General features: G+C 42.0%; 1 protein-coding gene across 1 annotated transcript in view; it reads left to right on the forward strand.

The window, feature by feature from the left end:
* The window catches only part of LOC107722541 (nucleoprotein TPR-like), a 28,299-nt gene that overhangs the window by 8,232 nt on the left and 8,384 nt on the right, over positions 1-11,683 (forward strand). The window contains exons 14-38 of the mRNA XM_016530916.1: positions 615-835; positions 938-1,098; positions 2,195-2,322; positions 2,643-2,791; positions 3,188-3,350; positions 3,444-3,578; positions 3,667-3,807; positions 3,918-4,089; positions 4,163-4,335; positions 4,427-4,579; positions 4,664-4,780; positions 4,884-5,087; positions 5,492-5,682; positions 5,794-5,941; positions 6,251-6,388; positions 6,563-6,694; positions 6,843-6,973; positions 7,077-7,287; positions 7,382-7,528; positions 8,434-8,632; positions 9,889-10,085; positions 10,302-10,375; positions 10,503-10,693; positions 10,782-11,030; positions 11,596-11,683. Coding sequence (XP_016386402.1) covers positions 615-835; positions 938-1,098; positions 2,195-2,322; positions 2,643-2,791; positions 3,188-3,350; positions 3,444-3,578; positions 3,667-3,807; positions 3,918-4,089; positions 4,163-4,335; positions 4,427-4,579; positions 4,664-4,780; positions 4,884-5,087; positions 5,492-5,682; positions 5,794-5,941; positions 6,251-6,388; positions 6,563-6,694; positions 6,843-6,973; positions 7,077-7,287; positions 7,382-7,528; positions 8,434-8,632; positions 9,889-10,085; positions 10,302-10,375; positions 10,503-10,693; positions 10,782-11,030; positions 11,596-11,683 — 4,013 coding nt within the window. The remainder of the gene's footprint in view (positions 1-614; positions 836-937; positions 1,099-2,194; positions 2,323-2,642; positions 2,792-3,187; positions 3,351-3,443; positions 3,579-3,666; positions 3,808-3,917; positions 4,090-4,162; positions 4,336-4,426; positions 4,580-4,663; positions 4,781-4,883; positions 5,088-5,491; positions 5,683-5,793; positions 5,942-6,250; positions 6,389-6,562; positions 6,695-6,842; positions 6,974-7,076; positions 7,288-7,381; positions 7,529-8,433; positions 8,633-9,888; positions 10,086-10,301; positions 10,376-10,502; positions 10,694-10,781; positions 11,031-11,595) is intronic.

Genomic DNA, 11,683 nt, shown 5'->3' on the forward strand with positions numbered 1-11,683 from the left:
CTCAAACTTCACCCGAGTCCGCTGCTTCAAATTATCCGCCCGCCACCCACCCGCAGACTTGCATTAAAAAAAAATTAAAGCACAGTTTTTCATTTGTATATTTGTATTATATTGTATTCTTTTGCTTTTGTATTACAGTTTAATTATTTTCAATAATTTTGAGTACCTTTTTTTGTTGTTTTTTTAACTAATATTAGTTACTCTGGTATTCTGCTGTGGTATTGAGAATTGTGACATTTCGCTGGTCTCTATAATGTAGATGTCATAGCAACCTTATTTACAGAAAATATATATTTGATATCACTATCTTTAAATAAATCTTTCATATAAAGTTTTGGTCATATGGCCCACTAATAATCGTTTTAAATAATTGTGATTACAATATTGACCAAAATGATCATGATTATGATTTTTGTCATAATCGAGCAGCCCTAATTAGAAATGTGTATAAAATGAGTAAGTTAATATTGTGAGTTACATTTTAGTCACAATATTGTCAATATTGTCTGTTTCAATATCGCACACCCCTATTAACACCTAGTCTTAGCCTCAGACAGCACTGTAATTCTTATGACAATCTACATACGTTTCCACATTTTTATTTCATGATTCAGGTATGTGTGCTGCTGGTGGAGGTGGAGGAAGCACGTGGTAATCAGGTGGTGCGTGAGGATGTGAGCTCAGCTGTGAGCAGCAGCTCTGAGGTCCAGGGCTCACGTCAGGTGGCTTTCCGCAGCGTCCAAGAGCTTCAGCAGCAGAACCAGAACATGCTGGCCCAGATCAGAGATCTGGAAGAGCAGAGAGAGAGGGACCAGAACCAGGCCAAGACTGCCAGGTACTGACCATCTACCTTACATTAGTGCTCATCTTAGAGAAGGTCTTCCAGCACATACATCAGTAAAGCACAAAATCAGTAAAAAAAAACATACTCTCTCAGGCAAACAGAGTTGGAGCAGAGTCTAGAGAAGGTTCAGAAGGAGCTGGAGCAGATCAAGGAACAGCTAAACCACCAGAAGCAGCTGGCTGACTCTGCCACCCGGCAACGAGACATGTACCGTATCCTGTTGCAGACAGCTGGAGTCGAGCTTCCACCACAGGGTGAAAATTTACCCTTTAGGGTGTACTCACACTAGGCACGGTTGCCTTGAATCGAGCCCGAGCGTGATTATACCCCCTCCCCACTCCCCCGCTGGCCTGCACTCACATTGCACCTTACGTTCGGGGCTGGAGCACGCCTATGCTGCCTTCACGTGCTTTCGGAATTATCGTAAACACGAGTTTTCTAATCAGAAATTGGACATGAATGGCCTCTCAAGTTGTATTTACTACTCTGAGATTATTTTGATACTCGAGTTTCCGAGTTAGGCGGGCCATAAACTTTAAACATATTGGAGGGGACAACGATTGCTGCTGTCAATGCTATTCTTTATTCTTCTTCTTCTTTTTTTTTTTTAAACAACAGCTACATCACCTTGTCTTGTCCTTAAAGTAGTGCCTATTTATATATAGGCATTTGAAGCATATTGTATGTATTATAAACAGTGAAATAAGCATGTATTTGACCGAAATTCCAGAATCGTATCAAGCTATCTAGCGCAGTGAATGTTTATGGTTATCAAGCAATGTAATATTCTGCATTTTATTCTTTCAGACAACAAATCACTTGAATGCAACGAGCTCGTAGTCACGACTTCATACGTGGGAAATAGCAGTTTTTGATAGCACGTGAAGGCATTAGAGAAGCGCTCTCGCTCAGCACAGTGAAGTGCATCATTTTGTTAACTTTGTGGTTTATTATTTTGAGTCTTTGGGAAGCGGTGACACACGACCCTCTCACAATATATTGCTTAACAGATCTATCACTTTTGCCGCTCAGAAATGTTCATGCAATCGTATACTGCATGTATCAGAAGTTCCGTGCTCCGGCGCGGTTAGCGCTCACACTACATGCGTAACGTGCCCGAGCCCACTGAACCGTGGTCTGGCCCACCTCTTCCAAGTGAACCAGGGCTGGCTAAACGAACCGTGCCGCGATCACACTAGTCAAACAAACCGGGCTTTGGGGGTCAAACGCGCTCGGGGACGGTTCAAAACGCCTAGTGTGAGTACACCCTTAGACAAAGCAGTCTCTCTTTTTATGGCTTTTAACCCAAGTGTTATCTTAAGTAACTAATTTCCCTGTGATTGTGTTCAGGTTCAGAGGCTGGGTCTCAATCCACCACTTCCAGCAGGCCAGGACCCATGGCCACCAGAGCTACACCTCTGAGGGCTGCAGCTGCAGAATCTGTCCAGGCAACTCAGGCTAAAGCAGCACTTAAACAGGTTAGACATTGACTTTTGGTTTTGGTTAGACATATTGACATATTGGTTCTCTTTTAAAAGGTTAAGCTAAAAAATGAAATGTCATTTTATTCCAAGCCTGTATGCTTTTGTTGAATGGAAAAGAGGAGCATAAACATTGTTCTAGACTGCTCTTTTTGTGTTCTATGGAAGTAAGTCTTACAGGTTTGGAATGACAAATTTGAGTAAATTATTAAAATTTTCATTTTTGAGTGAAATATTCCCTAAAAATGACTCTGAAGCACAAATCTCATTTGAACATTCAGTATTAAGCATTAAACTTGAATGGTTTCTTCTCACAGCTTAATGATGCCTTTACAACATATAAAAAGGAGAAGGCAGAAAACGACAAGCTTCTGAATGAACAGATTGAGAGGCTTCGTGGTCAAGTGTCTGATCTGCTTTCACAAAAAGCTAAACTTTCCTCTCAGCTGGAATTCGCCTTCAAACGGTGAGCACAATTTGCCTGAAATATCTCACATTGCAATATAAATTTAAGTTGGATTTCAATGTTTTAACCTCAGTTTAACCTGAGCAAAGCATGCCAAATATTTTGCGGGCGACGTGTTGGCGATTCCCTCATATCGCGTCTTTGATAATTCACACTGCGTGATTGTCACTCGCGTGAACGAGCACCGATTTGCCTCCGATTTCGGGCATTTGTTGGCGATTTCGCAAATCCTGTCGGCGAGTGAAAAATCGGACTAAAATCGTGCAGTGTGAACTCTGCATTAGTGGTGAATGTCAAAATACAAATTGAATTGAATTTGAATATTTGTTTTAATCCAAATTCCAACTCGCATTTAAAAAGAATTAAATAATTAAAATCTAAATTGGTCCATGGCAGGTATGAGATGCTTCAGGAAAATGTGAATACCTTTCGACGAGAGATTGAAGCCCAACGTGAGAAGAATCAAAAGATGACTGCCACTCATCAGAGACATGAGCAAATCATTCACACAATGACTCAAGATCTAAGGGAGGCCAATGAGAAACTAGCCATGGCTGAGGTAAGAAGAAAGTATAATAAACTGAATGGACTATCAGCAAACTATTCAGCTGGTATTCAGTTTTCACTGATTGTTTTTCCCTCTCTCTGCCAGTTGCGCGTTGAGAACATTCGTAAGGAAAGAGACATTTTGAAGCAGGTGGAGAACAGACTGACCCAGGAGAGAAAGTCCATCCTGACTGAGCAGCGAGGCCAGAGCCTCCTGCTTACCAACCTCAAATCCATTCAGGTACAGTTTGTCCACATATCCCAACCAACTTTGTCAAAGCACTCTTATCTTTGGGCTTTTTCCTATTAACTTAATCATTATGTTACAGCTTATCATGGAGCGCTCTGAGACTGAGACCAAGCAGCGCTACAACAACCAGATTCAACGTTTGGAGAAAGAGATCGTTCAGCTTAAGAAGAAGCTGGAACAGGAAGTGGAACAGAGACACGCACTGGAACGCAACCAAGATGTAAGCTTGTAAAATTCACTTCCTTTTTAGTAGGGTAATTTACAATTGTCAACTAGTTGGTGGAACTGTCTACACCTGAAAGACTAAGTTCTCTCATTTCTATCGACTAGGTTCAGCTGCTGGAGGCTAAGAAGCAGTTGGAGACTCAGACAGCACTACATCAGAAGACTAAAGAGCTGCTAAGAACTGCTGAACTGCAGGTCACCTCCATGAGACAGCAACTGAAGAACAACGAGAACCAGAGCACAGCGCTTAAGCAGCCTGTTAGGACATTACCCAGAGGTAAACATAGAAGATGAAATTGTGAGTGTCATATTTTCCAGTGCTGTGTAACTCACGGTCATGTTATGCGCAGTCTCAGCTCCTGGTGTTCCTCAACAAGAGGTGGATGAGCTCCGTGCACGTCTACAGCAGACCGAAGAACAGAGCTCTGACCTGAAGGAGCGTTTGAAGAGCACCACCACCAACCTAGAGCAGTACAGATCCATGGTGCTCAGCTTGGAGGAGTCTGTAAACAAAGAGAAGCAGGTATTAATCTGCTTCAACCTGTTTAGTTGTTTTTAATGCAAGTCATAAGTGACCACAGTACAAAAACAATTGCCCTGTGTTTCACTTACAGTTGGCTGAGCAGGCACGCACCTCCACTGACAACCAGCTGAAGACAGCACGGGAGTTGAACCAGCAGCTGGAAGCCCGGCTGGTGGAAGCAGAAAAGGAAAAACTGGAGCTCCAGGAGGAGAAGATGAAAGCTGTGGAGAGCGTTGAAGAACGGGTATGGAATTCACGGATGGCACATCCATGTTTTTTGTAGCTATTTTAAATAGGAAAGTTCTGAAGATTAAAACCATTTGTTTAGGTGAAGGAACTGAAAAGGAGCATGACAGACATGCAGACAGAGCTGCAGGACGCCCTCCAGAGAGCTGCGGAAGCGGTGGCCCAGGAGCAGAGAGCCATGCAGGACAGCAAACTACAGGTGGGCGTGATACTCCTGGATCAAGTCAGCTAATGTTTTTTTCTCACAACTATCCATTGATTTTCTTGGATGCTTACTTACCTGTGTCTTATTTCGGTTTCAGGCTAAGCTGGCTGCAGAGGCTCAGAATAAATATGAGCGAGAGCTTATGCTTCATGCTGCAGATGTAGAAGCCCTACAGGCTGCCAAGAAACAGGGACAGCAGTCAGTACAGTCCATGAAGCAGCTTGAGGAGAAGGCTCAGAAAGCTGCATCTGAGCTGCGTCAGGGCCGCGTGGACTGGCAACAGCAAGAAAAGAAACTGAAGGTAAAATCTTGTGGTTGGCAAAGGTAGAACCGGCTGATGCATACAGTTGCTAGAGAGTCTTAGAGATCATCATAAATTTAATACCTGTATGCATTTCTTTCTTCTGCTAAACACAAAAGATATTTTTAAGGAATGTCGATAACCAAACAGTTTTGGTGCCCATCAACTTCCTTATTTTATTTTTTGTCTATACAATGGAAGTCAATTGGAACTGAGACTGCTGAGTTCTCAACATTCTTCAAAATATCTTATTGTCCGTTCCACAGAACTAAAAGTCATACAGGTTTGGAAAGACTTCAATAAATGATGACAGATTTTTCAGTTTTGGGTGGATTATCTCTTTAGCATAATAGCCTTTGTTGAGCTATTACTTGATTGAATTCCTCTACATTGTTTCTCTTCAGGAAGAACTTTCTAAAGAGCAAAAGAGAGCCGAGGAGCTGCAGAAGCAGAACACCATGCTCCATGAGCAGATGGAGAACCTGAGCAGCAAGATAACAGCCTCCACCCAGCAGCAGACCACTAGAGAGAGCTGTCTGAACATCTCTCTAAATGAAGAAGGCAAATCTCATGAGCAGATCCTGGACATTCTCAGGTAAAACCCTCATCGGTGAAAGCTTTCAATGAATGACATGCTGTTAACATGCTGTTAAAATGTAAAATTACATTAAGTGGTAATAGTGATGTGGCCTTTCTTTCCCAAAAGGTTTGTACGGCGGGAGAAGGAGATAGTTGAGACCCGGATGGAAGTAGCTGAGGTTGAGACCCTGCGCTATAAACAGCGCATGGAGTACCTGGAGGGAGAGCTGAAGGAACTGCAGGACAGCCTGAATGCAGAGAGAGAAAAACTACAGGTCCTAAAAAGTGTTTTTGCACAGTTTTCCCTTAACTTGCACTGCATATGCTATTGGTTGGACAAAAACAGATAGCTCTGCCACAAACTCAAGCCAATGTTATTTTCCCACAGTGCTTATATTTATTTATTTATTTTATATTATAGAAATTTCTTTTTTTTTTTTACATTACATTTTATTGCTGCTGCATAATTATATATGCCTATGAGAAAGTATTTAACATCAAGATGTTTAACACTTCACCTAACTTGATCTGATTTTGAAAATTATTGCATATTCTTGCAATCAGTTAACATCTCAAATCTGCAGGTTACAACGAAGACTTTGGCACAGCAGGAAGACATGATGAAGCGAATGGAGAGTATGAGTGCTCTGACTGAGACCAACAAGATGCTGAAGAATGAGAAGAACAGACTGGAGCATGAACTACAACAGACTCAAGCAAAGGCAAGACTTTAAGAGCACACAGTGTGCATCAACCATTATACATAATCAGATATGTGATACATAGATATTGTATATTTGCTTCAGACATGGCCAATCAGATTTTAGAGTCGGAGGTTTTTATATATAAGAATAACACACTATATGTAAGACATTGATTGTCATATGATGTTGTAGATGCGCAAGCTGGAAGCAGACATCAAGCCCCTGCAGGACTCCAATGCTGAGCTGAGTGAGAAGAGTGGCATGTTACAGGCTGAGAAGAGACTCCTGGAGGAGGACGTCAAGCGCTTGAAGACTCGAACACAGGTCTCACGCATGAATTTCTGTACCTTGAATGTAACATGTAGAATCTTATATTAAACAACACCAGTATGTTAGGTCAGTTTAATTCAGTCAAACTTGACTGGTAGTATGGTTCTCAGTGTTTAACACTTTGATTTAATTGGTCATGCAGCAACTGCTTAGTCAGCAGAAGGACAGCGATCAGGAGGAAACTAAGAAGCTTCATTCTGAAAGGGAGACCCATCTCAAACGCATCCAGCAGCTCACAGAGGAGACGGGGAAACTCAAGAATGAGGTGGCCAGGTCAGTGTGCAGTTGGTTTAAATCATTTAACATTTTAAAATGTGAGATTTTATTGTTAGTTTGGTTTTACCAGAACAATCTTCATTCTCTGCCCACCAAACAGGAGCCAAGCTTCAATCACCACAGCTCAGAGCCAGGTGCAGAACCTGCAGGATAGCCTTGGGAAGGTCACCACTGAAAGGGACAATCTGAAGAAGGAGCTGGAGGCAAAGACCGTGGACATCCAGGAGAAAGTCAAAACCATCACGCAGGTCAAGAAGATCGGCCGTCGCTACAAAACCCAGTACGAAGAGCTCAAAGAACAGCATGATAAGGTACACCACAACATATGGTGGTTCTCCTTTTTTCATTTTTACCAGTTTAACCAATGAAAAGATCCTGAATTAATTTGTCACATCTCTCTGACAGATGGTGGCAGAGGCTGCTTCTAAGCCAGCACAGGAGCAGGAAGACCGTCAGGCCTCAGTGCAGGAGATTCAAAACCTGAAAAGCTCACTGAGTCAGACACAGAACAGAACCTCAGAACTGGAAACTCAGCTGGACAGCATTCAGAAGGTACTCATTTATGGCTTCATGTGCTGCTCTGACAAACAAACCTAACCATAGGTGGAACAAACTATTATGCGAGATGATCCTTTCTTGCATTGGTGCCCAGAAAGGCTAAAAATGTGAATCCCTCTATTGGATCAAGTAGGAATTGCCATGCATTCATGCTTTACAAGTGCATGAACACAAGTGAGCATGTTAGTAGAATATTAGCCTCTTACTGTATGTTTTGACCTCATTAGGTCTGAAACGCATTCAAAACCCCTAAGATCAACCATGAACAAACCTTACTGGTTCCTGTGGAAGCACAAGAACAAACTTCATTGGTTTGAGCTTCTGTTTACCATATTTGATCTGCTCTATGTATGTTGGTCATTTTTATATGGGAATAAAAGGCTAAATCTTTCATTTTTGGGTGAACTAATCCTTTGCGTCTGCATTAGAATAAAACTTTCAACATACAAATCAAACAATTAATGCTTCCTCACAATGATTGCTTTTACAGAGCCACAGTTGTATAATCCCTCAAAGCACTGGGACGTCTGGTCTTGTGCTGTAAAAGTACACAGCACACAGTCACAAACATCGTCATTGTGGGCTTCTCTGGTTTGGCTCACATTATGTAACTGTAATAAAAGTGTTTATTCCAGGAAGTGAGAGAGTAATGGAGTGTTATTTGTTCATTTACTATTGAGACAGTGAGGTGAGAACTCAGTTTGATGGAGTGAGATGAATGTTTTGTTGGGCTTTAGTGAGCTTTTTTGGAAAAGAGTTTAAAGAGGTTTTTTTTCTGGTTCTCCTTCATCGTTGCTTATGAAGTGTTTGTTGACTTCATAAAAGTGATGAAGAGAACAACCTCAATGAGATTGTCAGCAGTGCATTCAAAACACGTGTGGTGATGTTTGTGTGTGCAGACGGTGCAGGAGCGTGAAGCTGAGGTGAAGAGCCTGCAGGAGCAGCTGGCACAGGTGCAGCCGGAGCTCAGCCGTCTGAGAACAGAGCTACAGGAGAAGAGTAACCTGGAGGAGCAGCTCCGACAGCAGATCGCTGATAAAGAGGAGAAGACCAAGAAAGCCTTCATGGGTGCCAAGCAGAAGATCAACCAGCTCAACAGTTCGTAAACCTGAACACGTGACAAGCACATTAATCCTGCTGATACTCCTATGGTCCAAAGCAGTTTAGTCCATCTAGTAAATTATGACCATTATTTACAATTTAAAGAGTTAGTTCACCCAAAAATGAAAATTCTGTTATTAATTACCCTCATGTCGTTCCAAAACCTTCATTCATCTTTGGAACACAAATTAAGATATTTTTGATGAAATCCAAAAGTTTTCTGACCCTGCATTAGACAGCAATGGAAAGGTAGTAAGGACATTGTTAAAATAGTCCATGTGACATCAGTGGTTCAACCGTATTGTTGTGAATATGTTTTTTTGCACAAAGAAAACAATAATTCAACAATTTCTTCTCTTCCGTGTCAGTCTCCGCTGCCATTTACGAGAGTACCACAACGCATGCGTGTGGTGCTGCTGATGCAGGAGCCGGCATTCTGACGTAGAACCCCAATGCGCTGCGGCTTGTTTGCAAGCAGAGGAATGCACACGTATGCGTCATGGTACTGTTGTGAACGTGCACCGGAGACTGACACGGAAGAGAAAAAATAGTTGAATAAATCATTATCCTTTGCGCACAAAATTTATTCTCGTAGCTTCATAAAATTAAGGTTGAACCACTGTCACACGGACTATTTTAATGATGTCCTTACTAACTTTCAGGGCCTTGTACGTGGTAGTTCCATTGCTGTCTATGCAGGGTCAGAAAGCTTTTGGATTTCATCAAAAATATCTTAATTTGTGTTCAGAAGATGAGTGAAGGTCTTACAGGTTTGGAACGACATGAGAGTGAGTAATTAAAGACAGAATTTTCATTTTTGGGTGAACTATTCCTTAAAAGATTGAATATTCTGAACCATATACATTTTTGCCATTTAAATGACCAAATCCATTTCTTCAGTAGTATGTGATGTTTAGATTGAAAAAATGCTTTTTGTTTTATCTAAATAGGAGTGGTTTACATTCTACATTTGTTAGCTTGTGTACTTCTAAAAATTGGCATGCATATTAAAAATTTAAATTGTAATATTTACAGTATTCCTTTTGTGTGGTAAATTGGGCTGAAATATTTGACTCCTCTTGTACGCAGGGGCATATGCAAATTTTTGCCCAATAAAGTGCTCTTTAGGATGCAAATGTCCTTTCACTTAATGCCACATTCCGTTTCCTAGCAAGTAGCAAATCATGGTTTTGAGGCTGTTGGCCTTTAGTTACGTCCTACATCCTAACATCCCTATATCCAATGGGTTTTAGGTGCCAAGGAGCAGTTGGCGAAAGAGAATGAGGAGCTGAAGCAGCAGAGAGAGGAGCTGGAGGTGAGGATGAGTGCACTCAATTCCCAATATGAAGGCCGGTGGAGCCGACAGGAGAGAGAGCTGAGGGAACTCCGTGAGCAACAGGACAGACACGGAGATCAGAAAGATGAAGCTCAGGAGCCTGGCCAGAGCAAGGTACAGCACCACAAATGCACTCTGTACAAATTTATGTAGAAATACTATGTATTATGTATGTAGAAACGTATGTATGAATACTATGTGACTTTATTTGCATTCATGGGTTTTTACTGTTATGTTTTATATATCTGACGAGACTTCCTGAGCTTTATTTGCTGAATGAGAGGATTTAAGTAAATATATGATCATCAAAGTACTTGTGATCTCTTCTAGGTTCAAGAGGCACAGAGGTCATCAGATGCTCGCCAGATCACTCTCAAACCCACACCTGCTGCTGACAGAGGAAGGTAATGGTTTATATCCGACTAATTTTGCACTGCAGAAGTAAGCACTATTTTCCATGAACGTGCAAGACTTCTGCGTCTTTTATTCTAGTGGTGTTAAATATTGTCTCTATATTCCGTCTGTTAACAGCGCCAGTACATCCGAGCCACCCACAGCTAACATCAAGCCCACACCAGTTGCTGCCGCCACCAGCAAGCCTTCACCAATCGCAGGGAGCAAGTCCACCCCTAGGGCAAGCATCCGCCCAATGATAACACCCGCTCCCATGACTACGCCCACAGCCACAGTCATGCCCACAACACAGGTGGAAACGCAGGAAGGTATGGGTGGAGTTCAGGCTTTGACATCTGATAGGATCTATATTAGTCCACAAGTTGTAAATTGGTTGTCATTGGTTTGTTCCATCAGCTCTCCAGTCCACAGAGGGTACAATGGAGCATGTGATGGTCTTCGGGAGCACCAGCGGCTCAGTGCGTTCCACCAGCCCTAACATACAGACCACACAGCCAATTCTCAGCCTGCAGCAGAGCCAAGCCACCGCCTTTGTCCAGCCCACTCAGCAGCAGAATAGTCAGGAGCCAACAACGACCATAATAGAGGCAGTTCATAGCTCACAGATGGAGAGGTCGTCCACTTCCACTGCTGTCTTTGGTACAGGTACGAAGAACCATGAAGAAATTGTAACAAAATTTACACTCATACATGTTTACAGTCATACATGTTCATAGTCTTACTTGACTTATTTAATTCGATAGAAAAAAATATTAAATCAAGTTGCTTTTTGGCTTAGGTCAGAAATAATGTTAACTAGCCAAACAGATAATAAAAGACCCATTTATATTTTAGGAGAAAATAGTAACTATGATATTATAAAGACAGCAATGTGATATTTGATATGTATTAATATTGTTAATTTTTATTTATTTACACCAGTGATGGGCAAACTTGGCCCTTCCAGGTCACTTTCCTGCAGAGATGTGATCCAACCCTGATAAAACTCACCTGCCTGTAGCTTTCTAGTAGTCTTGAAGACAATGATTGGCTGGTTCAGGTGTGTTTAAATAGAGTTGGAGCTAAACTCTGAATGAAAGTGACCTGGAAGGGCCAAGTTTGCCCACCCCTGATTTACACTCTCCTAAATTTTTCACTGACCTATCCCCCTCCCTCTCCAGCACTCCCTTTATTAATGAGGTTTCTGACTAGCATGTTGTTCTTCTGTCAGTGTCAGCAACAGCAGGCTCATCTGTGCCCAAGCGAGTGCGGGAGGAAGAGCAGGAGAGCTCCACTGAGGTGACCGACACCACACAGGA

The sequence above is a fragment of the Sinocyclocheilus rhinocerous genome, unplaced genomic scaffold (genome assembly GCF_001515625.1).
Source record: "Sinocyclocheilus rhinocerous isolate Xijiao unplaced genomic scaffold, SAMN03320098_v1.1 scaffold541, whole genome shotgun sequence".
NCBI lineage: Eukaryota > Metazoa > Chordata > Actinopteri > Cypriniformes > Cyprinidae > Sinocyclocheilus > Sinocyclocheilus rhinocerous.